Below are 23,180 nucleotides of genomic sequence, written 5' to 3' on the forward strand. Positions count from 1 at the left end.
TAGTACATTTTATGTACAGTGGAACCTCGGTAAAGCGAGTACGGGCTATTGCGACACCTCCGCTATTACGAGAGTTCGCGGATGCACCGTCAACTGACCCTGTGATTAGCATGTAAAAGAAATCCGCTTTTACGAGGCCCCTTTGGTGTTGGCTCTCGCCATAGCGAGGGTTTCGCCACCGGAAAAACTTCTCCTTAATCTCTGTAATTGCTAGCGATCTGTTAGAAATGAAGTTAATGGAGTGCTCCGTCTCAAATTTATCTGGTAAACTGTCGTTCGATAAAGAAGTAGTTAATTTTGGTGAAAATATTTTGGCCATGCCCCTTACATACTGGTTGCTATCTCCGGCTCGGGATTTTTGCGTGAGGTTCCGCTTTTACCCCTCAAACCCCTCCCCTCAAACACAACTTTGGGCACAGTGCGAAAGCATATACCGCCGCCGACAGCGCAGTTAGTTCCATATTTCCCCTAGTGAGTGCACTGTGCCCAGAGTTGTGTTTGAGGGTCGGCGTTTGAGGGGTGAAAGCGGAATCTCTTATAAGGACCATGATTTTGGCGGGTAGGAGGCAGTCGACAGCACACCCGCACGTCAGTGAGTCGCGTAAGGAGAGGGTTTGAAAGGCAGACACCATGGCTCAAACGCGGAAAACACTTAATCTAAGTGATAAAATCAAAATAATAGATCAGTGCGAGAGTGGCGCGCTGTCCAAAAGTGAAGTGGCCAGGAGAAATAATTTATCTTCCTCTTCGCTGTTCACCATTTTAAAAAACAAAGATAAGATTAGGTCTGCCGTATTGCGGGAGGGCAAACCATTGCACCAGAAGCGCTTGAGGAATGGTGACCATAAAGTGTTGGAAGACGCTTTGTTTGAATGGTTTTGCCATATTCGATCTTCAGGAACTCCCGTGAATGGGCCTATGCTTAAGGCTAAGGCGGAGTATTTTAGCGACAGATTAAGAATAGAAAACTTCAAGTGCTCGGAAGGTTGGCTGAGCCGATTTAAAGCGCGAAAGGGTATATCTCTTCATAAAATTAGTGGCGAAGCATGCGCTGTGAATCCCGAAGCCATGGAAGACTGGACTCCAATACTAGTGGAATATCTCAAGAAGTATTCCCCGCGAGATGTATATAACGCCGATGAAACTGCACTGTTTTATAATCTACTCCCTGACAAAACCCTTGCAGTAAGGGGTGATTCTTGCAAAGGTGGCAAGAGGAGCAAGGAGCGATTAACAGTTCTTCTGTGTACTAATATGGACGGATCAGATAAAATTAAACCAATGGTTATTGGGAAGTGGGGTCGGCCTCGTTGTTTTAGAGGGATCAAGAATCTTCCATGCACATATGAGAATAATTCCAAAGCATGGATGACTTCCGGACTTTTTGCTCAGTGGCTAAGGGCGTTCGACGCAAGAATAGGAGGTAAAAATAGGAAGGTCGTCTTATTTGTGGATAACTGCCCGGCCCACCCAAAAATCGACCTTAGGAATACAGAACTTGTTTTTTTGCCACCTAATGCAACTAGCGTACTGCAGCCACTCGACCAAGGAATAATAAAATTGTTGAAGCATCATTATAGAACTTTGCTTGTGAATTTTGTAGTCAGGCAACTGGAACTAAAAAACTTCAAAAGGATGAAGTGGAATATTTTGGATGCGATGCGTGCTGTTGTTTGTAGCTGGGACAAAATATCAGCTGATGCAATAGCCTCGTGCTTTAAACATGCTGGTTTTTCAGCTCATCAAGACGATAAAATCGAGCTTGATAATAATTTGGAGGACCCTGAAGGTTGGGAATCGATAGAAACTCATTTCGGTTCGTGTAATTATAGTAGTTTTGTAGAAGCTGATGACTCTGCCCCCACTCGTGAGGAAATGACTGACGATGCCATATTAAATACCGTGCGCAATGACGATGTACATGTTGAATCGAGCTCTGATTCAGAGGATCTGGAGGACAGTGCTGTTGCTCTTCCACCAAAATATGATGTGTTAAAGGCCCTTGACGTAATCAATGACGTGTACAGGGCAAGCAGTGCCTCAGCAGACGATCTTGGATCGTTTACTGCTGTTGAGAAGTATGTAATGCGTGCAACGGAAAGAAAATTGAAGCAAGCAACGCTTGACTCTTTTTTAAATTAATTTTCGTTGAAATCAAATGTTTAATTACTATTTTATTTTGTGATTGAGTCTAAGTGAGTTCCCAAGCCGTGGGGGATTGAAATAACGGCATATTTATTGTCTCACACAAGTTTATTTGAATAATTTTCGTTGAAATCAAATGTTTAATTACTATTTTATTTTGTGATCGAGTCTAAGTGAGTTCCCAAGCCGTGGGGGATTGAAATAACGGCATATTTATTGTCTCACACAAGTTTATTTGAATAATATATTTTGTTTATTAATTTGTACATTTTCTTAAGTTAATTTTATAATTTATGAGGAATTTTGCAAATTATACTTCGTTACCTATTCTAGATGCAGGTAATGTGCTGTTGGCAAGGGCGTCTGTAAAAAGTTAATGGTGCGCTTTAATTTTATTTCAAAACTTCTACATCCTTTTTAATGTTTCACAGTCATGAGAGAATTGAGAATTTTAAATTAACAAATTGATACTTATTAGATTTGTTGTCCATAGGGTTCATCAAATAAATATGCTTTTCATTTCATATATGAAATGAAAAGCATACAATATATTGTTACATATTATTTCCCATACGTCTTATATTACCTGCTGTGTCTTGCAGCTTACTTATATATTACTGAATTGACATCTGCATATTTGCGTAATATATTTCGCGAAGAACTTTCAAGTTAATATCTTTTGTACCATAGCTAATTTTGATTGAAATCGTTCATACTGCAGTGCATGCACTCAATACATTATAGCAATAACATCGTTAAGGAACAAGATTGTTGATCTGGAAGTCATAGTGCAAGACACAAAATGTGATATTCTTCTTTTGACTGAACACTGGTTATTACCAAATGAAATCGAGTGCTATGTCATTAGTGATATGTATCTTGCTGCATCATTTTGTCGAAAGGATACAATTGGCGGCGGTGTTGCAATTTATTGTAATCGCTCCATGAAATGCTCGAAAATCAAGCTAAGCAATAACATCGAAAAAGTGAATGAGTGCGCCGCAGTGATATGCAAATCCAACAAATCCCGTTTCGGGATTATTGTTGTTTACAGGTCTCCCACCTCCTGTTTTCATTCCTTTTTAAAGGAATTCAGTGACACGATACAATCTGTGTTTAGTGCTAATGTTGACAACCTAATCATCTTTGGTGATCTTAATACTGATATATTATCTAACTCGACTCAGTACTTAGAACTGGATTGTCTTTTCCATTCATTTGGGTTAGCTGTAATGAACAATAATCCCACCAGAGTAACCTCACACTCTTCTACTCTGATTGACCTAGTAGTTTCTAACATTCCAGAGCAATCTTTTTCCTGTGATACTACATCTTGCTATCTTTCGGATCACTGTATGCTAGGGGTTGTGTTGAAGATTACTGATGCTATACTCATTGATCCTATGTATGTAACTAAACGATTTTACCACAGGGAAAGCTGTGAGGAATTTATTTATAATGTGGCTAATTCAACATGGAGTGAACAAGGCCATGGCAATCCACTCGATGTTGATGCTAGGTTTAACTCCTTCCTGAATGATTTTCTGTTGCTTTTTAATCATTCATTTCCTTTAAGAACCAGGAAGTTTAACTATAAAAGCAAAAATATTAAATTCCCTCCTGAGCTCTTAAATATGAATGCCAGGGTTAAAGAACTGCATAGACTGTCAAAGTTTTCTGATCCATCCCTCCTCAATCAATACAAAGCTCTTCTACATAAATACAAATGCAGTATTAGGGAATTTAAGAAAAATCGTCATAGCCATGTCATTGCTTCTTCAAATAACCCCTCCAAAGCTGCATGGAGGATTATCAACCAACAAACTAAAAATAACTTTGAACAGAGACCAACTTTTATCAAATTTAATGACCTACCTGTTTTGAACCCTATTGCAATTGCAAATTGTTTTAATAGCCAATTCTGTCAAACTGCTAATAACACAGATCTACCTTCTCTTAGTTGGGATAAAACACCCTCGTCAATTTTTCTCTCCCCATCTACCCCTAATGAGGTTGCCAACATCATCCACTCTCTTTCTAATTCCTGGTCAGTAGGATATGATGGAGTCCCTATACCTATCATTAAATTAGTTGCTAGGATTATTTCTGCTCCTCTGTCCGACATTTTTAATTTGTCTATCTGCAATGGTCATTTTCCTACCTACCTGAAAACTGCTGTCATCATTCCAATCCATAAAAAGGGATCAACCACTGAAGCCAATAACTATCGACCTATTGCACTACTCTCAGCTTTCTCAAAAATTTTTGAGAAACTCTTCTACAAGCGCATAATGAATTATTTATCCCATTTTAACTTGCTGAATTCTTCCCAACATGGCTTCATCAAGGGAAGATCTACAATATCTGCAGCTTTCCAACTCATTAATGATATCACTTGGGGTCTTTCCAATCAGAAAGAAATACTTGGGATTTTCTTCGACCTATCGAAAGCTTTTGATACCCTAAATCATAATATCCTGTTTTCTAAACTCAATCACATTGGAATAAATGGCAATGCTCTAGCCTGGATACAATCTTACTTATCCAATAGAATGCAAATGGTTCAATTAAATTCAACTTTTGCTGCTGGTGCTAACACACTTCGATCCAACCCTCTCAAATCGAACTGTGGGGTCCCTCAAGGATCAATCCTGGGCCCTCTTTTATTTGTCATCTTCATCAATGATCTCAAATATCACCTACCTATGTGTAAGGTGACCCTATATGCTGATGACACTTCTACACTGAACCTTAGCGATACGCTGTTAGGAGTAACGAATGCTGCTCAAATAACTGTTTCAACTATAGGTCAATGGTGCCATAATAACAGCTTACAATTAAATGACCTCAAAACATCTTTTCTCCACTTCCATAACAAAATTTCTCCCCCGACTTCAAGCCCTTTACTCCGAACTATCAGTAATAATTCAATCAAGCAGTCTAACTGTACTAAATTCTTGGGTTTAACTCTAAATGAAAATCTTGACTGGCAATTCCACGTTGATAATCTGAACAAAAAAATTTCATCTGGTATCTTCATGATTCGTAAACTTGCCCCCACCACCTCTGTGGAGATCTTAAAGCTAGTTTACTTTGCTAAAATCCACTCCTACCTGTCTTATGGTGTGATATTTTGGGGCAACACCAGTGCTGCCACAAGGGCCTTCTCCATGCAAAAGAGATCTTTGAAGGCAATGGCTGCTGTTTCCATCAGATCTCCAGGAAAGCCACTGTTTCTTAAATTCAAGATAATGACACTACCATGTCTGTTTATTTTTTATTGTGCACTATTTGTCAAAATGTATCCTGATTTATTCTGTCCGAGCTCTACCATTCATGATTATTTCACTCGGCGCAGAAATGATGTTCACCTGAGAAGGCAACCCTGTGCCTTATCTAGAAAGGGAACTCATCACTCAGCTTCCCTTATTTTTAATAAATTACCACCGCATGTAAAAACTCAGTCCAACATTGCAACCTTCAAGCGCGAATTGAGAAGGCTGCTTTTATCCAAAGCCTATTACAATCTAGACGAATATATGTGTGATAATGTATAATTGATCTGTGTCGTTTTTTGTGTGTTTGGTATCTCTTTTTACCTGTAATATTCTCTTGACCATGTTCTATGTTCTATTCCTTGGACCAACAGAACAATAAAAATTATTATTATTATTATTATTATTATCGCGGGCAGAACATTCCAATTATTACTTTATTATTGTGAAACAACAGCTGTTATAATAACATTATTTTGCACGATTAGCAAATTTTTTACATCAATAATGCAGATAAATGCACTTGATAAAAGAGAAAGTTTCCCGAGGCAAGGTCATTCCGCCACCTTCTACTATTTTCGTCTGCGGAAACAAATGCGATACGATTTATCGCCTACCTTCAACGAAACGAACAGGTAACAATTACCATAACCAAACAAAAACCAATGGAAACATTGGATGAAGGATACAACCGCGATACAGCATTATCAATAATTCTTGGAATTTTCAGTAAACAAATACCGTATTAATGGATTGATCACGTAAGTGCTGTCAGTGCGAAGAAAAGTGTGGCTTGGTCAGTTGTGCATCGGAAAAATGATTGACAAAGCAATGATTTTCATTCAGTACGGGGCTTATAATTTGAACGGCTAGTTTGCTTTTAAGGTAAGAATATTTAGTGATGCAAAAAATATCGCATTCTGTCTGAATTCATGCTTCAGTTTCTCAGATAAAATTATCTTCGTCCTCAAACAAATCTTGTTCATATATAAGTGTTGACAATAGGATAAAGTTTACTTGTAATTAAGTTTGTTATTACGGTAAGGAAATAATATGATGCAATAAACATCGCCTTCCATCAGGATTTATGCATACGCTTATTGTACAGGAAATATCTCAGTCGCCACACCAACCCTGTTCGTATATAAGTGTTGACAATAGGTTCATTGGCTATTATTTGATCCACCTCCGGTAAAGCGACAATTCGCTATAGCGAGTGTTTATTGGAGCACCATGGGGTGTCGTTTTACCGAGGTTCCACTGTTGTAAAATTTCCTTGATTCTGGTCTTAAATATAGAAGAACTGTTAATGCATTTCAATTCATTGGGCAATGCATTGTAGAGTTTAAGACCCATTAAGTTAGGGCCATATGATGCAGTTTCAGTGCGTACATATGGTACATGTAGGTCATTGGAGCTTCTGGTAAAGTGATTGTGTACAGCACTTTATATTAAATTGGTTCAAATTATTATGAGTGTACAATAACACATACTACTGTCTGTAAAAAAAAGCAAGATACTCAAATTTGAGGAGCTCTAGCGTCCAAATGAAGCAATCGATTTCAATGCAATAAAAAGCATACGAAAGAGAATTTAGTTCTACGTTATATCATGTACTTTAAAAATTCTTCGGCTCAATAGAATTTCCTGTACTTAATTTTTTCTCAAAAAAGTACCCGTTTTTTGCGCGTAAAATCAAGGTGCCCAACTTTGAGTGCTTGGCATTCCCGTAGTTTTCGTTCCTATAACTTGCAATTTTAATATAAAGAAGCCACATCTATTACTAGTAGTTTGCCGAAAACAAATTGTTTATACTACAAAAATTAACGGAGTTGTTGTAAACAACGCAAACCTCTGCTAACTTCGAAACCAGTGAGTCAATTGAAAATTGATTGGTACTGTTGTCTTCCGTAGAATGTTAGTAATATATATACGTAGATCATACACGTTAATGGTCAGCAGTATATTCAATATCTTTTTATATTTATTTTTGTTTTTAGCTCTTGTTGTCGCCTTCTCCCTGCCTGACGGGAATGGCCTAAACAAAGCAACAGAAAAGAGAAAGTCTCTCGAAGTCGTGTGCAGTTGCCACATAGCGCATCGTGACTCACAGTACCCTAGCAGTTAATGAATCATTCGCTGGTTGCTTTAAAACTTTACCTTTAGGGATGATTCGACTATTGTTAGTGCAGATTCCCTCGGTGAATCAATCGTCCAAGAACGGGTTTTTCGGAGACGAAGTCCAAATGGTATTGAGTGCAATTTGCTTTTTTCGCTGCGAAGCAGAAAAAAGTATGGACAAAAGATAATTCACAGTGTCCGGCGATATATGGTGGAAATGTTTAATGTTCATGATGATAAAATAAAATAAAATGGTTAATTTCCACACACTTTTTTATTAACGAACTACCGACCCGGTTTCGACACGTAGTGTCATTATCAAGGTACCCATTTTGGCTTCCCAAGGTCTATATATACCGTCCGGCGGGGGAAAGGTGGGGTGGAAAGGCTAGCAAGGGAGGGGGGGGGGGACAGTTTGACTAAAGGAGCGCAATAAGGAAGAATAAGAACCTTCCTTATTGCGCTCCTTTAGTCAAACTGTCCCCCCCCCCCTCCCTTGCTAGCCTTTCCACCCCACCTTTCCCCCGCCGGACGGTATATATAGACCTTGGGAAGCCAAAATGGGTACCTTGATAATGACACTACGTGTCGAAACCGGGTCGGTAGTTCGTTAATAAAAAAGTGTGTGGAAATTAACCATTTTATTTTATTTTATCATCATAGACAAAAGATATCCTGTGTATCAAACTGTGTCTGATTGTCTTGGCATCAGCTTGATATCAGTGAGAAGAGTCGCGGCTACACAGAAGGATTGTGAAAAGGAGAACACAAGTGGTGACCTTCCTACGGCACAGAAGAGGGTTCGTCTTTTGGGAAGGCCGAAGATCTTCATCGACGACTTCACGATTGGAGTAATAAGGAGGACAGTGCACGGTTTCTATTTGAGGAATATATTTCCTACGTTACGCAGAATGATGGATTACCTGCTAGAGAATGTTCCCGATTGCCCACGTTTCTCTCTCCCAAAGTTAAGATCCATTCTGTTAGACATGGGATTTAGGTACAAAAAGTTTTTACCATCCGATAAAATTTACGCTATTATGGCTTAGAATTTAAGTTGTAGAAAAGCATTTTGATGGAAGCTCAGCCCAACCTGACCTTAAGTTTACCTGAAGGGTGCAACAACGATACTTTCATCGTGCGAGTTGGTCATTTAAAGGAAGCGCGCCCTCTGCTGAGTCGGTGGCAACCACGCGCCCCTTTTCGCCTCCCCCTCCCACGACGGAGTTGCCGGTACGCGCATAGAAACATCTAGATAAATAATAAGTGATATTGACGTTATTATTGATATTTAATAAACATTTCATATGTGCTTTCATTACTAACATTCTACGAAAGACAACAGTACCAATCAATTTTCAATTGACTCACTGGTTTCGAAGTTAGCAGAGGTTTGCGTTGTTTACAACAACTCCGTTAATTTTTGTAGTATAAACAATTTGTTTTCGGCAAACTACTAGTAATAGATGTGGCTTCTTTATATTAAAATTGCAAGTTATAGGAACGAAAACTACGGGAATGCCAAGCGCTCAAAGTTGGGCACCTTGATTTTACGCGCAAAAAACGGGTACTTTTTCGAGAAAAAATTAAGTACAGGAAATTCTATTGAGCCGAAGAATTTTTAAAGTACATGATATAACGTAGAACTAAATTCTCTTTCGTATGCTTTTTATTGCATTGAAATCTATTGCTTCATTTAGACGCTAGAGCTCCTCAAACTCGAGTATCTTGCTTTTTTTTACAGACAGTAAATCCCTGACTAAATGTCTGCTGTCAAATGGTAAAAGTATACCCTGGAAAAGTCCGTAAATTTTGAAACTAAGGATACAAACTCTGACACAGTAAAATAATTTCCACGTGAAAAAATTAGCAGTAGAGAGGTTGTTTTCCTGAGTGGAGCCCACATGTGACTTTGTTGTAGAGTAAAGTTTTTCTCCATGCATTACAGGTGGAAGGGTGTTGCAAGGGGATAAGTCTTGGTTATGTGGCAGTTTCTTTAAGTTTTGCTATATGTATAGGATTTTTGTATAAGAGTCTTGTTGTAAGTTCCAAAAATTGTTAGAGTAATGAGTTCAGAAATATGTGCCTACAGTATCCATAATACTAATACAGTGGAACCTCGTTAAAGCGAGTACGGGCTATAGCGACACCCCCGCTATTACGAGAGATAGCCGATGCACCGTCAATTGACCCTATAATAAACGTGTTAAAACATTCGTTTTTACGAGACCCTTTCGGTGTTGGCTCTCGCCATAGCGAGGGTTTCACCGCCGGAAGACTTTCATCAAGACTCCTTAACCTCTGTAATTGCTAGCGATCTGTTAGAAATGAAGTTAATGGAGTGCTCAGTTTCACATTTATGTGGTAAACTGTCGTTCGATAAATATAATGATTGACGAAACAATGCTTTGCATGATTTTTATTCAGTGCGGCGCTTATAAATTGTTTGAATAGTTAGTCGTTATTTGAGTAAGGAAATTTAGTGATGCAAAAAAACATCGCCTTTCGTCTGGATTTATGCTTACGTTTATCGGATAGATGTTTATCTGTTGCGGCACCACTCCTGTTCCTGTATATCTGTTCGCAACAGGTATATTGGCTATTATTTCTTCCACCTCCGGTAATGCGACAATTCGCTATAGCGAGTTTTTATTAGTGCACCGTGGGGTGTCGTTATATCGAGGTTGCTCTGTACCATGTCTAAATCCAATCTTAAACCCCACACCTGAAGTTATCTAACCTGTTGACATCACATTCCTGTATTCACTGGCACAGGTATTGTCAAGAGTAGCATGTGAAACTTTACATGTTTTGGTTTTAAGGTTTCCGCAGCGATTAGATGCACTATTACAATCCATTTTCGGGTGTATGTTTGCATGCTTAATATTTAAATTCAATGTTTCGTTCCTCCTGCTGGGAACGTCGTCGTTGTCACATGTTCTTGGCATGCCTGAAACTATCCACGGATATAATCATCTGGTGTCTAAAGAAGAAATCACTCACGTGAATACTTTGGATTCACCTCAGTTGCAGTAATGGATATTGAAGTAAAATTTGAAAATGGCAATCATTATTATATTATAAATACATCTCCATGGTAGCTGAAACATGTGGTTAAATATATACGCTGTGGTTGCGTGGGAAGTGACTTTTTATATATTCTTCATTTGATGGTATGCAAAAGTATATTTTATCTTCTCATGTTCAGTGCAGGATTAGCAATACGGAAGAGGAGGGAGTAGAAAATGGGCCTCAAGGGTTTGGTAGTGCTTCAAATGTTTCTTGCTCGTGTCTCCTCTCTGTTGACTACCTTGTGCCATTGCCTGTGCAGCACCTAAGGTCCACACAAGTGTGAATGCCATATTATGAAAAAAATAGCAATTAATTTACTTAGGGAGCTCCTTCCATGATGTCACAGTACCCACAGGTCAATTGCAGAATTCATATAAATTATTAGCCGGGAACCTGGTGAAATATACGTGAAAATTATTATGGGGTTCAGTTGCAGAAGGCTCTAGGAACATGGAGGCAGCTTAGGAAAAATTCTACTCTATTTTAGTACCCTTTATGCGGCACTTAGCTATTAGTTCTTCGTGAGAATGATAGATAGTGTCCAGTGCGCATTAACTTTTTACTTATAAAAGTGCCTTAACAGTGACTCTGATTTTTTGTTAAGTGTTTCATAAATGCTTAGCCTTAAAACTGACTTTGTCCTTGTTGTTTTATTTAATTTATATTTTCTTTCTCAAAAGGTCGTCCTCACAGTCCAAGCTCAGGTGAAGAAGAGTCGGCTCCTAAGAAGCCACGGCCTCTCCTTGAAATAACGACTTCCATGCCTCCATCATTGCAGTCTGTTCAGCCGCATATTCCTCCAACTGCAGCTTCATCTTCCTCACCAGGTAATGTATTTGATTATGGCATTGATTGGGTTTATATTTTAATTTTGTTGTTTACTTTACTTACCAGCTCTATTGATTTTGATGATTTTTCAGGAATTCCTCCCCACATGGCTCCTGGAGCTCCCATGATGCATCACCCTCCGCACTTGCCTCCCCACCTGATGGGTGGTCCTCATGGACATCCGCCCATGGGTGGTGGGGCACCACCTCAGCACCATCCCCACCATCCTGGTGGCCCACCACCTCCTCCCCCCTTTATGCCCCCAGGGTGAGTATGACGGACAAGGTCACTTTTCAATTTGTACCTGTATTGTGGGTCTAGGTATGGTATCACCCAGCATGTAGAGCACACCAGCGTGTAAGACACCGTGACTTTTTGGGTTAGATTTTATGATAAATACACGAATCGGACAGAAAAGGATGAAAGAAATTATTTTTAAAATGTCACTATGGCATTGGGGAGTCTGTGAATTATTCTGGGCGGCATAAATTTACTGCCTATTCAAGCCATTATTTGATTAATTTGTAATTTATTGAAGTAATTACTTTCACAGAAACAATAGAATCCATTTGCTTTGTACTGGCTCTGTACAATGTTATTATTGGTAATTGTGGAAAGACACCCTTGAAAAAAAGTATTTATTAAAAAGTTAAAGTAGTAAGTATTCATCTTTGCCGTGAGTATACATTTTGCGCTCTCAGGAAGATAATCCTCACTTCTTGCCATGCTTTTTGTACTAACCATGGATTAATTTTATCAATTGTTTTGTTTCAGGATGCATATGATGGGACCAATGGGTCCTATGGCTCCTCCACCAGGAACGGCACCTATGGCGACACCTCCCTTAGCAAATGCTCAGCCTCCACCACCTTCGAAGCCACTATTCCCTGCTGCAGCCGCAGTCGCTGCTGCTGTAAGTCTTGCCTTGCATCATCTTATAGTTGTTGACCCCATTATCTTTGGCTTGTGAAAGTGATGATTCAATTTTATCTAACTGGGTCGGATCCAGGTCTAACGTCTTTGCATTCAATGTTTTTTGGCGTATAAATTTTATTTTTTGAAGTCACTCTTATGCATTACTATTTTATCCTACCCAGTAGCATTTCTCTTTACAGTGAAAAGCAACCACCGCATCTTATTTTTTTAAACTTTCTTTCTCAGTTGCTGATACGGATATTTGTAGTTATCAGAGTCATCCAAAATAGGTGTACTGAATTTATTTGTAATTTTCTTGTTTTTAGTTTAGGTATTCATTTCTTTCATTTATTTTAGGCTGGTGCTTCTAATAACCAATCCACTCCTGTGGGTGCAGATTTTAAACCTTTGACTGGGTCTTCAGGTGGTTCCCAAATCGGTCCTGTGAAGCCTACCTTCCCTGCATATAGGTAAGGCTTTGTTGCTGGAGAAAGGTGAATAATATCTGTAATAGGTATCTGTATAAGTAGGAATGATCTCTATGCAAGGTTTTGAGCTTCCACCATGCAGCCTTTATGTATTTTATATATTCTCTGCATTATAGTAACATCATTCAAATCCTAAACAGGCAAAAATAACATCTATTGCACGTTTGACCATGGCATGTATTTAATGTGTAATCACTACCCACAGATACATACTGTATGTACTATACTACGACAGATACTTCCAAACATTATGCAATTAAAAGATTTAAATATGATAATGTTCTTGTGAGACATCATTCTTGGTTGATAACATATTTCTTAAGCTAATTTATATTTTACAGTGTATATTAAATTTTTTATCAGCGTGTCAATGTTAATACAATACTTAATAATCATCATCTTATATTTACACATGTTTTGCTATGTTCCGAAGCCCTCATGATGGCACGTTTACTTTCGGAAAGAATTTTGTTAATGTTTTTCATTTGATGGTCATTATTGAAAGTGAAGGGGCTATTGGAATAAGGTACATTAGTTAGCAGCAATTTTTACTGTTTTTTTCGCATGATCGCCATCGTATAGTATGAAATTTCTGCATAATGACTGCTATTTTGTTGCATTTGCTCTAATATGTACATTACATTTGAGTCATTATGGTTCCACAGTTAAGGCTGTCAAAAAATGAAATCTGATAGTGTTCATTGACAGTGGCTCTAGCATTGTATGCCAGTAAAATTTGTTTATGGATTTCACTAATTAAAGTGAGGCAAGAATAGATTTTTCTGTAATCACAGCCTAACTTTTATACTAATTGTCTAATTTATGGGAATTTAAGCGTTTGGCAGCAGTGCAATTGTTATTTTTCTCAGTAAACTTTGAAAGTCAACTTTGGATTTCATAGAAAGACACTGTTTTTTGTACAGCCTTAAAAAATGCAGATACTCATTGGGGTCACCCCATTCTATGCTTATTTTGGCATACATTAGAGTGAAGTTTTATTCAAGTATTGCCTTGTTGAAAATAAGCTGAAAATTTTATAGTGAGTGGAATGATGTAGATAGCTCTTATTTACTGATCTAAGTGAGAATTTTCCTGTTTAACTTTTCCTTCTTAATAAATTGATGTTTTCTTTTTTATCCTCATTTCAATGTAGCAGTGCTAATTCATCTGTAACATCAACTGCGTCAACTACAAATGAAACAACATCTGTCTCGACTGCACCATCAAATTCAAAACCTGCTTTAATCAACACTACCAGTGCTTCTAGTAGGATAATTCACCCTCAGGAAGACATATCATTGGTGAGTGGAGTAATTTTGAATTTATTTTTAATGATATTGATCGGCAGTAAAAATAAGTTCTGTAACTTGCAGTTATCTTTGTTGTGGATTATTCAAGCCATAAAGTGTGTTGATAAAATGCTCATATTTAAATTAAAGGTGGAGGAATTTTTCATGATACAGTAGAACCTCGGTTATACGACCCTCAGTTATACGATGACCTCACTTATACGCCGATTTTTTTTGGTCCGGTGAATAACCCCATATGAACCCATGTATTTCCAACCTCAGTTATGAAACTCTTCACCTATACGACGACCTCGGTTATGAAACGTATTTTTCCAGTCCAATGTGATAAAATACCTCACTTGTACGACTTGTCAGAGAACTGATCTACGAGAAGATTGTGGTAGGCGCGCCGATTTTAGTCACAGGAATGGGGGTAGTATGCGCTCATTACATAGATATGTCAATGAAGAATAATAAGTTTTAATTATGAGCGATGCTGTTTATTAGATATTAATTTTAACTGCAGTAGATGATCGTTAATCCGGAATATCTATCTCTAACGGAAGATTGTGTAGAATTTTCCAAGGTTATGCTTCCCGTCGCCCAGCGAAATAACACCTAAATGAGCCGTTTAAAATCCTCGCGTATCAAAATTTTGGCTTCCAAGGTCATCCAAAAAAGATAATCTTATTTGTAGTATGGACGTAAGCCGTTGGTGATTCAACACGATGGTGAAAACAGCATGCGTGGACTCATTCCGCGGGCTAATCCCTCATCCGCGGGACGAATTGAGGCGGAGGAAAGTTGCTTACGCGGCGCGCAGATCAAAACTGACCCAACTTGTATCTGCGGGTTTAAATGAAATATAGTTTGACCTTCACTGCCTGGTGGCAAGCGTTTATTTTGTAACTGAACGAGAGTTAGTACGAAAGCCCTCGGAGAATAACTCGCGTCGTCAGTAGTAACGTAATCATTAAAGTCAAATTCAAAACGCGAGAGATAAGGCAGTTCCTTTCGACTCAGGAATGACTTATAACCATTATATCGAAGTACAAAAACAGTCTGGTGTTGTTTTCAGATATGGGGAAGCAAAATATAAAGTGAAGATGAGTCACGCGGCTTGTGAGTCGAAGTTCCCGGCGCTGAATTCGCGGAAGAATGCCGGCAGAGAAGCTATACCCGGTAGATTCAATCTATTATTACTAAAATGTCATGGGAAAATTTTTTTTAGTGCGTAAACATTATTGAGAGGGGAGATTTTTCCGGGGTCTTAATCTATTTTTGTCCATTCATCACTGACAGCAGTTGCGCGATTATTTCAAATGCTCACTTAAAAGTTTTCTAAGCACCGGAAAAGTGTCCTTAGCACTTAGTCACGGAATATCCGGGGTACCAGTGGCGTAACTAGGAATATGCTTTGGGGGTGACGGTAGTACCTGGGGGGCGGCTTCATCCCCTACCCCTCGGAGGCAATGGGGATTCCCGTAAAATTTAAAAAAATGGCATGCCTGTAAATATGTTCTACATCATTTTGGCACATAAAATAACTTTAAGTAGATGCAGTTGCTGTTTATCAAAGCTAGACTTGTGTTTAAATTTTTTTAAAATTTCTCTGAGGCTTTGGAGTGGGATCCATCCCCTCATCCCCCAACCATAATTACGCCACTGCCAGGTGCTCCATATTATCTATGGCATGGTATTTAGAGGGAGAAAACTGACAGCTGGGGTCATTTGCGCCATGAGGTAAGAGAGGGAGTATAGAAACCCTGTGTTGGAATTAGCCAGGTTGTAACGATAGGCTTAACCAGGGCTTAATGTCCCATCTGCCGGACAGTGTGTTGCACTGGAAGTTCTGTCCACACTACTCTCAAGCAGGGATAGAGCCATCTCTGAAAACTTTCTGCCTCTGCCATTAACCCGGGTCCATAGGGTGTGAAGCCTTCGTGATGCATTAGTGAAATTTTGCTCCCTATACCATTTTTCCGAACTGACGGCGGCTGGGTGGAAAATAGAAACTAGCCAATGAGAAGCGCTGCCCCTTCCACCCCTCCATCCCCTTCCCTTTTCCCCTCCACTCCCCTCCATCCGGCCGACCGGCGTTGCCATCCTTGGGAATAACTGTACTTTTGGGGGCGGCAGAACGAGTGCTGTGCGATCTCCAAAGATTCGGCTTGGCAACACTGCTAGCTGGAGAGCGATGTGCACTGCTCGGAGTTCGGAGAGAGACTGCGGGCTCTTCCACACTTTCTCCTGTCGCTCTTCTGTGATTGGCTAGAAGAGTGGGTGGGTTTCGAGCACGCTCAAGGTCAGCCGCCGTCAGTTCAGAAAAATGGTATACTAATTACGGGGTTAATTTGGATGACTTTCCTCAGGTATTTCATTTCTTCAATCTCCAATCTGGGGTTTGCCTATAGGTGGTAAAATGAATTTCCTGAAAACCGCTTTTTATGAGTCAACTTTTTAAAAAAATTGGCTTCTCTGTGAACATTTAGTGTCATCATTCCGAAATCTCTCCAGTGTGATAGCCTTGCAGCTTAGTACCAGAAATGCTAGTTGTTCAACCATCGGTAAAGTTGTTCAGGAATGTAAAATTATATTTCTAAGTAACACATCATCTCGGGTGTTACTTTTGAGAAAATAAGATCATTAGGCTTCAATTTCTTGCCTCCAAATGAGTAATTGCATCCTGGAGACAAACCAGCCCCTATAGGAAAGGATTTCATGCTAAATACCAAAAAACCTCACATATGAAACTTCCTCACTTATGAGACTTTTTTTGGTTTTCCGCTGAAAGTTTCATAAGTGAGGTTCTACTGTACATTTATTTTACAATTTTTCACTCTGTAACCATGCTCTGTGTGGATAATGTATACATTAAGTCCTCTACTTATGTACGTTAGACTTACTAATTTTCAGAGATAAGAGCATTCATAAAATTGAAGAGCCCCCAAAATTTCAAATTTGGCACTATTGTGGTTGGCCAATGAAAGGCGGTGTGGCATGGAAGAACTTGCTTGTTGGGCATAATCTATACAAAGTAAAACATTGGGAAGACAGGAACTGTCCAGCATATCGCACGTTTTTCCTTCCTATTGCATTTGAAATGTTTTCAGCTACAACCACAGTGTACGCACAGCTAGACAAGTTTGTCACCTTTATGAGTTAACGCAAAATTGTAATACAGTGTTGCATTATGCAGGATGACGGCACTTTTCATTGCCTTGCTCAGGGTTTTCACCTTTCGAACAAATTCAACTTAAGAACAATGTCTCGAAATGTTGAAATATAAATTTAAATAACAGCCAATATTTTGACTGAAGTAGTTGTTGTGCTTAAAATGCTATCATGACAGTCACATGTTTAAGTTAAGTATCTATTTATGTTATTATTGTGTGTTATTGTTGGTTTTTGCTATGGATGGATTTGGTAGACATTGGTCGTTTGCTGCAGATGTATCGGGATATGAAGGAGAGAGGAGTTTAAATAAATAACCATCATAAATGTATTTCTAAACTGAATGCATCTTGTTTTTATGTCTGGACAATGTTTTTTGTCAATGTCAATGTTTTTTCGAGGACTTTCTGTATTTTAATTGAACCTTTATGTGCATGGAGCATGCATGAACTTAGATCATCAGGCAAATTGAAAAACTTATTATAATTATCAGTATTTAAATCGATACACCCCTCTTTATTTTGCTGTTTGTCTGAAGGTTGTGTATTTTTTGTTCTTCGTAGGAGGAACGTCGTGCGATGATGCCACAGTACCAGCCCCCGGCCTCTCTCCGGGCTCCTCCTTCCACCACTCTAACGACACCAGTAAGTTCCGTGGTCTCATCGGCACCTTCAGTGGGGATTCCAGTTCCTGTTTCAACAGCTGTGTCCACTGCAGCTAACGCAGTTGCTGCGGCTGCATCGGCTGCTGCTGCTGCCACCATTGCCATGGCCGCAGGTGTTGGACCTCCTCATCCTCAGGTATCTTGCTATCGAATTCATCTTAAAATCAATACCTAATTAGAGTTAAATGTCTCGTATAACCATGCTTAAATAATGTTATGTCGCCATTGTCTTAATTTACTCAGGGTATGTTGAAAAATTAGAAGCCATCAATTATGTATGATTTAGACTTTCACGGTGAATAGAATGAATAAATTACGGGTTAGAAAATCTAAGGCAGCAGGTTTTACAGGTACTTCATCAAGGTTACCTCAGATTGGGTAACGAGATGGAACCTGAAACGTCAGCTGCCTTAGATTTTCTTATCTGCATGCAAACCTGAGAGAAGTTTATTCAAACCATTGATTTCTATTTCTAGAGATTTTCTCTCCTTCCAGCAAGACCTTTCCTTACGGACAAGTTCATTTTATGTGGAAGTGCTACGTATAAGCTCTCCGAAGACACAGGGTGGGGGTATGGCATTGTAAAATTGGGGTCGCCTCCTTATCTTTCAATAGTGGTGCCCACAGTCCAAGCCCAAGTGGTTCATTTTTTAATCCAGAACTGTACAACTTCGTAAATTTCACATATGCATTTTTTTCTGTAAGAAGTTTTACTTAGTTAATATTAGTTTCATGGCATTGCCATTTGTTCAAGTTGTTTAAGAGCAATTGTAATTAATTTCTTGCATTGGTCAAGGGTTTTTAGTGGGATATGTACATGTGGTTCTGCCTTAGCTCTGTGCGATAATGTTGTCTACCAATTTTGCCCTCCTATTTTTAACTTTGTTGACTGGACTAACTTCAGACAATAGAACCACATTAAAGCAAGTATGGGCTATTGCGAGACCCCCACCGTTCAGAGAGATAGCAGATGCACCATTAATTGATCCTATGATTAGCATGTAAAAAAATTTGTTTTTATGAGGCTGTTTTGGTGATGTCACTCGCCATAGCAAGAGTTTCCATCGCAGGAAAACCTTCACCTAGAGATCCTAATCACTGTAATTACTAGCGATTCGTTAGAAATGAAGTTATTATGGAGTGCTCTGTCTCACATTCGTGTGATTAATTGTCGTTCAATAAATATGTAGTTCATTTCGGTGAAAATATTGTGGCATTAACATTCACGAATGCTCGATCTTCTTTTGTTCCTAGGGCGGAAGAAAGCAGTGGACAGCTTACCCGCATGTCCTTGAGTTGTGTGAATAGAGAGCAATTGAGGGTAGATACCATGGCCAAAAATCATGAAACATGTCAAAGGGAAAAAATGAAAATAATAGAGCTATATGAGAGTGGCATAATTAATTTACCTTCCTCTTCACAACTAAAAAAAAACAGGGAAGATTAGGTCTGCCGTGGTGCGGGAGGGCAAACCATCGCAGCAAAAGCACCCTATGAATGCAGAACAATGCAGAAGAGTTAAAATGAGCTTTGTTCAGGTGGTTTTGTCCCCTTCATTCTGCAGGAACTCCTGAGGAAGGGGCTATTTTTTACCATAGATAGCGAATATATTGATATGATAGAAAAAGTCTTCCGAGGCAGGATCGTTCTACAACCTTCTACTGTTTTTGTCTGCAGAAACAATTTCGATACGTTTTTTCACATAACTTCCGCATAACATACGGGAACATTAAATAGGTATACACCAACAGTAGCATTTGAGGCATTAAATACCGTATATGTCTGAATATAGTCCCCCCCATTTTTTTCCAAAAATGCCTGTGGTAAAAGTAAAGGGGGGGACTTTATTCAAACACATTTTTTTAACTTTTCCCGAAACTGAAGCCTCAACATTAGGGGGGGGGCTATATTCAGAGGGGGACTGTATTAGGAGAAATACGGTAACCGAGAGACATTTTTATCAGTGATTGTTTGAAATTTCCGGGAAAAATACAATAACAGAATGGTCATGTGAATGCACTATACATAGAAAAGTGGCTTGGTCTGTTGTGCATTGGGATAAGGATTGACAAAGGAATGCTTTACATGATTGTGATTCAGTACGGCGCTTATAAATTTGATTAGCTAGTTTGTTATTAAGGTAAGGAAATTTAGGATTCATGCTCAAGTTTATTGTTTAGCCATCACCATTATATCGTCACACCAATCCCGTTCCTATTTAAGTGTTGACAATAGGGTTATTGGCTAGTATTTGCTCCACCTCTGGGAAAGCAACAATTTGCCATAACAAACGTTTATTTGAGCACCGGGGGGGTCTCGTTTTATCAAGGTTGCACTGTATATATTGCAGAGGGGGAGTGTCTGCTTATCTATAATGATTATCTTGTATCATTTAAAATTAGAGTTAATAATTCTTCATTATTTTTGCCAACAAAATGTACAGTAAAACTTCGATTTTACGCACTTTGATTTTACATCAAGTCTCGTTTTTACGCAGCGACACTCAAGTCCGGCCGCAAAGCATAGGGAATTCAAATGGTGAAACTTCGATTTTACATCTTTTCTTGATTTAACACAGTTTTTCGATTTTGCGCAGCGTAACCCCAGTCCCACAGAGGCCGCTAATCTTGATTTTACGCAGTTCTCTTTCGACTTGTTTTGAAAATCCCGACTGGAGCAATATGAAGTTAGGTTATTTATTCGTCGAAATGAGTTGCAAAAATGAATACAAGAACGGTCGAAATGACGTCGCGCTGTTGAGCGTGAAATTAAATACATCGCGAATCTAATTATTGCTTCCCCCTACGACCTCTTAGTAATATTTTAGGCTCCTTTACGAACGCGAATATCGCTCTTAGTTAAAATTTGCCGTAGAAGGATATCGAAACCTAAAATATACGGCAATCGCTGTGTATGCGTGATTGTTGACAGATGATCGCCGGAGATATTAATATTATCACCTTTCGTTTATTATTCGACTTATTTGACTTATTCGATTGATTCGACTGGGGGGACGCTTTTATAACATATTTATTGTAATTACAATAGATGGTCGTTAATCCGGAATTATGAACCACGGAATAGCTATCCTTAACGTAAGGTTTTCTAGAATTTTGCCAGCGCCATGTTTTCCTTCGCCCCAGCGAAATATAACGGCGAAATGAGCCGTTAAAAAATCCTCTCGTGCCAAAATTTTGGCTTCCAAGGTGATCCAAAAAAGACAGTTGTACTTCTAATATGGACGTAAGTCGATGGTGATTCAACACGATGGTAAGAGCAGCATACGTTGTCTCATTCCGCGGGCTAACCCCACATCTGCGGGACGATAGGAGGCGAGGGAAAGTTGATTGCGCGGCGCGTTTATTAGAGCTGATTCAACTTGTATCTCATTGTCAGTGGGTTTAAATGAAACATGGTTGGAACTTGAATAGCTAGCAGCTTAACTCCGCTAGGTGGCAAGCGTTTATTTTTAACGGAACGGGAGTTAATGCCCTCGGAGAATAACTCGCGTCGTCATTGAGGTCAAATTCAAGACGTGAGTGATAAGGCAATCCATTTAAACTCGTGAATGGCTTAGTACCATTAAATCGAAATACAAAAGGTGTCCGCTGTTGTTATCAGATATGGGGAAGCAAAATATTACGTTAAGATGAGTCACACGGCTTGTGAGTCGAAGGTCCCGGCGCTGAATTCGCGTAAGAATACCGACAAAGAAGCTATACCCGGTAGATTCTATCTACTAATGCTAAAATTTCATGGGAAAATGCTTTTTTAATGCGTAAAAATTATAAAGAGGGAAAATTGTTCCGGACTATAAATAACTTTTTTATTCATCATGACGGTAGTTGCGCGGTTATTTAAATTGCTCACTTTAAAAAAGTGATCTAAACACCGGAAAAATCTGAATTTCCGAATATCCCGGGTCCTGTGTGCTCCGTATTACCTATGGTATGTTATTTGGAAGGAGGTAACTGACAGCTGGGGTCATTAGCGCCATGAAGTAAGGGCTGGGGGGATAGGAACGCTATCTTGGCATTAGCCAGGTTGTAATGATAGGCCTTTAAGGGACGAGGACTTGACGTCCCATCTGCTGGATAGAGTGGTGCACTGGAAGTGCCCTCCACATTACTCTCAAGTACGGATAGCCATCTCTGATAAGTCTCTGCTACTGCCAGGACTTGAACCCAGGCCCACAGGGTGTGAAGCCTTTGTGATGTATTCGCAAAATTTTGCTCCCTGTTAATGGGATTAATTTGGATGACTATCCTCAGATATCTCATTTCTTCAATCCCCAATCTTTGTTCGCAGGTGGTTAAACGGATTTCCTGAAAGCTGCTTTTAATGAGAATATTTTCGAAAATTAGCTTCTCTGCGAGCATTTAGTGTCACCATTCCGAAATTTATCCTGGGTAACAGAAGTAATCTTAGTGCCAGAAATGCTAGCAGTTCAACCATGTTAGACATTGTTCAGGAATGCAACCTTGTTTCTCTTAAGGTAACACGTCATCTGTGGTGTTGCTTGTGAGTAAATAAGATTATTTAGGCTTCATTTTCTTGTGCGAAAGTTCCACAGAGAAAAAATCATTCGCCTTGACCGGGATTCGAACCCGGATCCCCCGATTTCCGGTCGAGTGCTTTAGCCAGATAAGCTACCGAGACGTCATTCTTCCCTGTGGATATTTTCTTGCCTCCAAATGAGTAATTGAATCCGGGAAACAGAGGTCTGATGAGATTGAAAAGGATTTCATGCTCTTTTACTGTAAAGCCACACATATGAGACTTTTTCTGGATCCGGTTCTGGCTCAAATCAGAACTATACAAAAGTGTATGACTAAGCATTCTAAAGATAATAAGCAAGAGTTATCCTGATAACTATACTTCACCGCAATGCCAACTCTTGATTTTACACACTTTGATTTTACACAGTGCCCATATTTCGGTCCCTCCAACTGCTTAAAATCAAAGTTTTACTGTAAATATTTCTTAAAGGTTATGGGTGTGGCAGCGCAGACTCGTCATTTGTCTCCATATCCTGGAGCGACTGCTGCGTCAGTAGCAGCAGCTGCAGCTATGCTTCATGGAGGTGGTGCTATGATGAGACCTCCGCCCATGGGACTACCTCCAGGTTTGTGCATTGTTTTAATACTACTCCCCAAAAAGAGGTTTCTTTTGTTAGCCTAGTAAATAGGTATTTGTTTGTTGTGTTCCA

The 23,180-nt window shown here is 39.2% G+C and overlaps 1 protein-coding gene across 5 annotated transcripts in view; it reads left to right on the forward strand.

Moving 5' to 3' along the window:
- LOC124169798 (BUB3-interacting and GLEBS motif-containing protein ZNF207) overlaps positions 1 to 23,180 on the forward strand; it is a 40,133-nt gene that overhangs the window by 4,629 nt on the left and 12,324 nt on the right. For 4 of the 5 annotated variants that reach the window (XM_046548549.1, XM_046548548.1, XM_046548553.1 and 1 more), the window contains exons 4-10: positions 11,294 to 11,440; positions 11,534 to 11,708; positions 12,216 to 12,354; positions 12,714 to 12,826; positions 13,998 to 14,145; positions 17,871 to 18,107; positions 22,961 to 23,096. In XM_046548549.1, coding sequence (XP_046404505.1) covers positions 11,294 to 11,440; positions 11,534 to 11,708; positions 12,216 to 12,354; positions 12,714 to 12,826; positions 13,998 to 14,145; positions 17,871 to 18,107; positions 22,961 to 23,096 — 1,095 coding nt within the window. The remainder of the gene's footprint in view (positions 1 to 11,293; positions 11,441 to 11,533; positions 11,709 to 12,215; positions 12,355 to 12,713; positions 12,827 to 13,997; positions 14,146 to 17,870; positions 18,108 to 22,960; positions 23,097 to 23,180) is intronic. The other variant, XM_046548551.1, reaches the window with a different exon arrangement.

The sequence above is a fragment of the Ischnura elegans genome, chromosome 12 (assembly GCF_921293095.1).
Source record: "Ischnura elegans chromosome 12, ioIscEleg1.1, whole genome shotgun sequence".
Classification (NCBI taxonomy): Eukaryota; Metazoa; Arthropoda; class Insecta; order Odonata; family Coenagrionidae; genus Ischnura; species Ischnura elegans.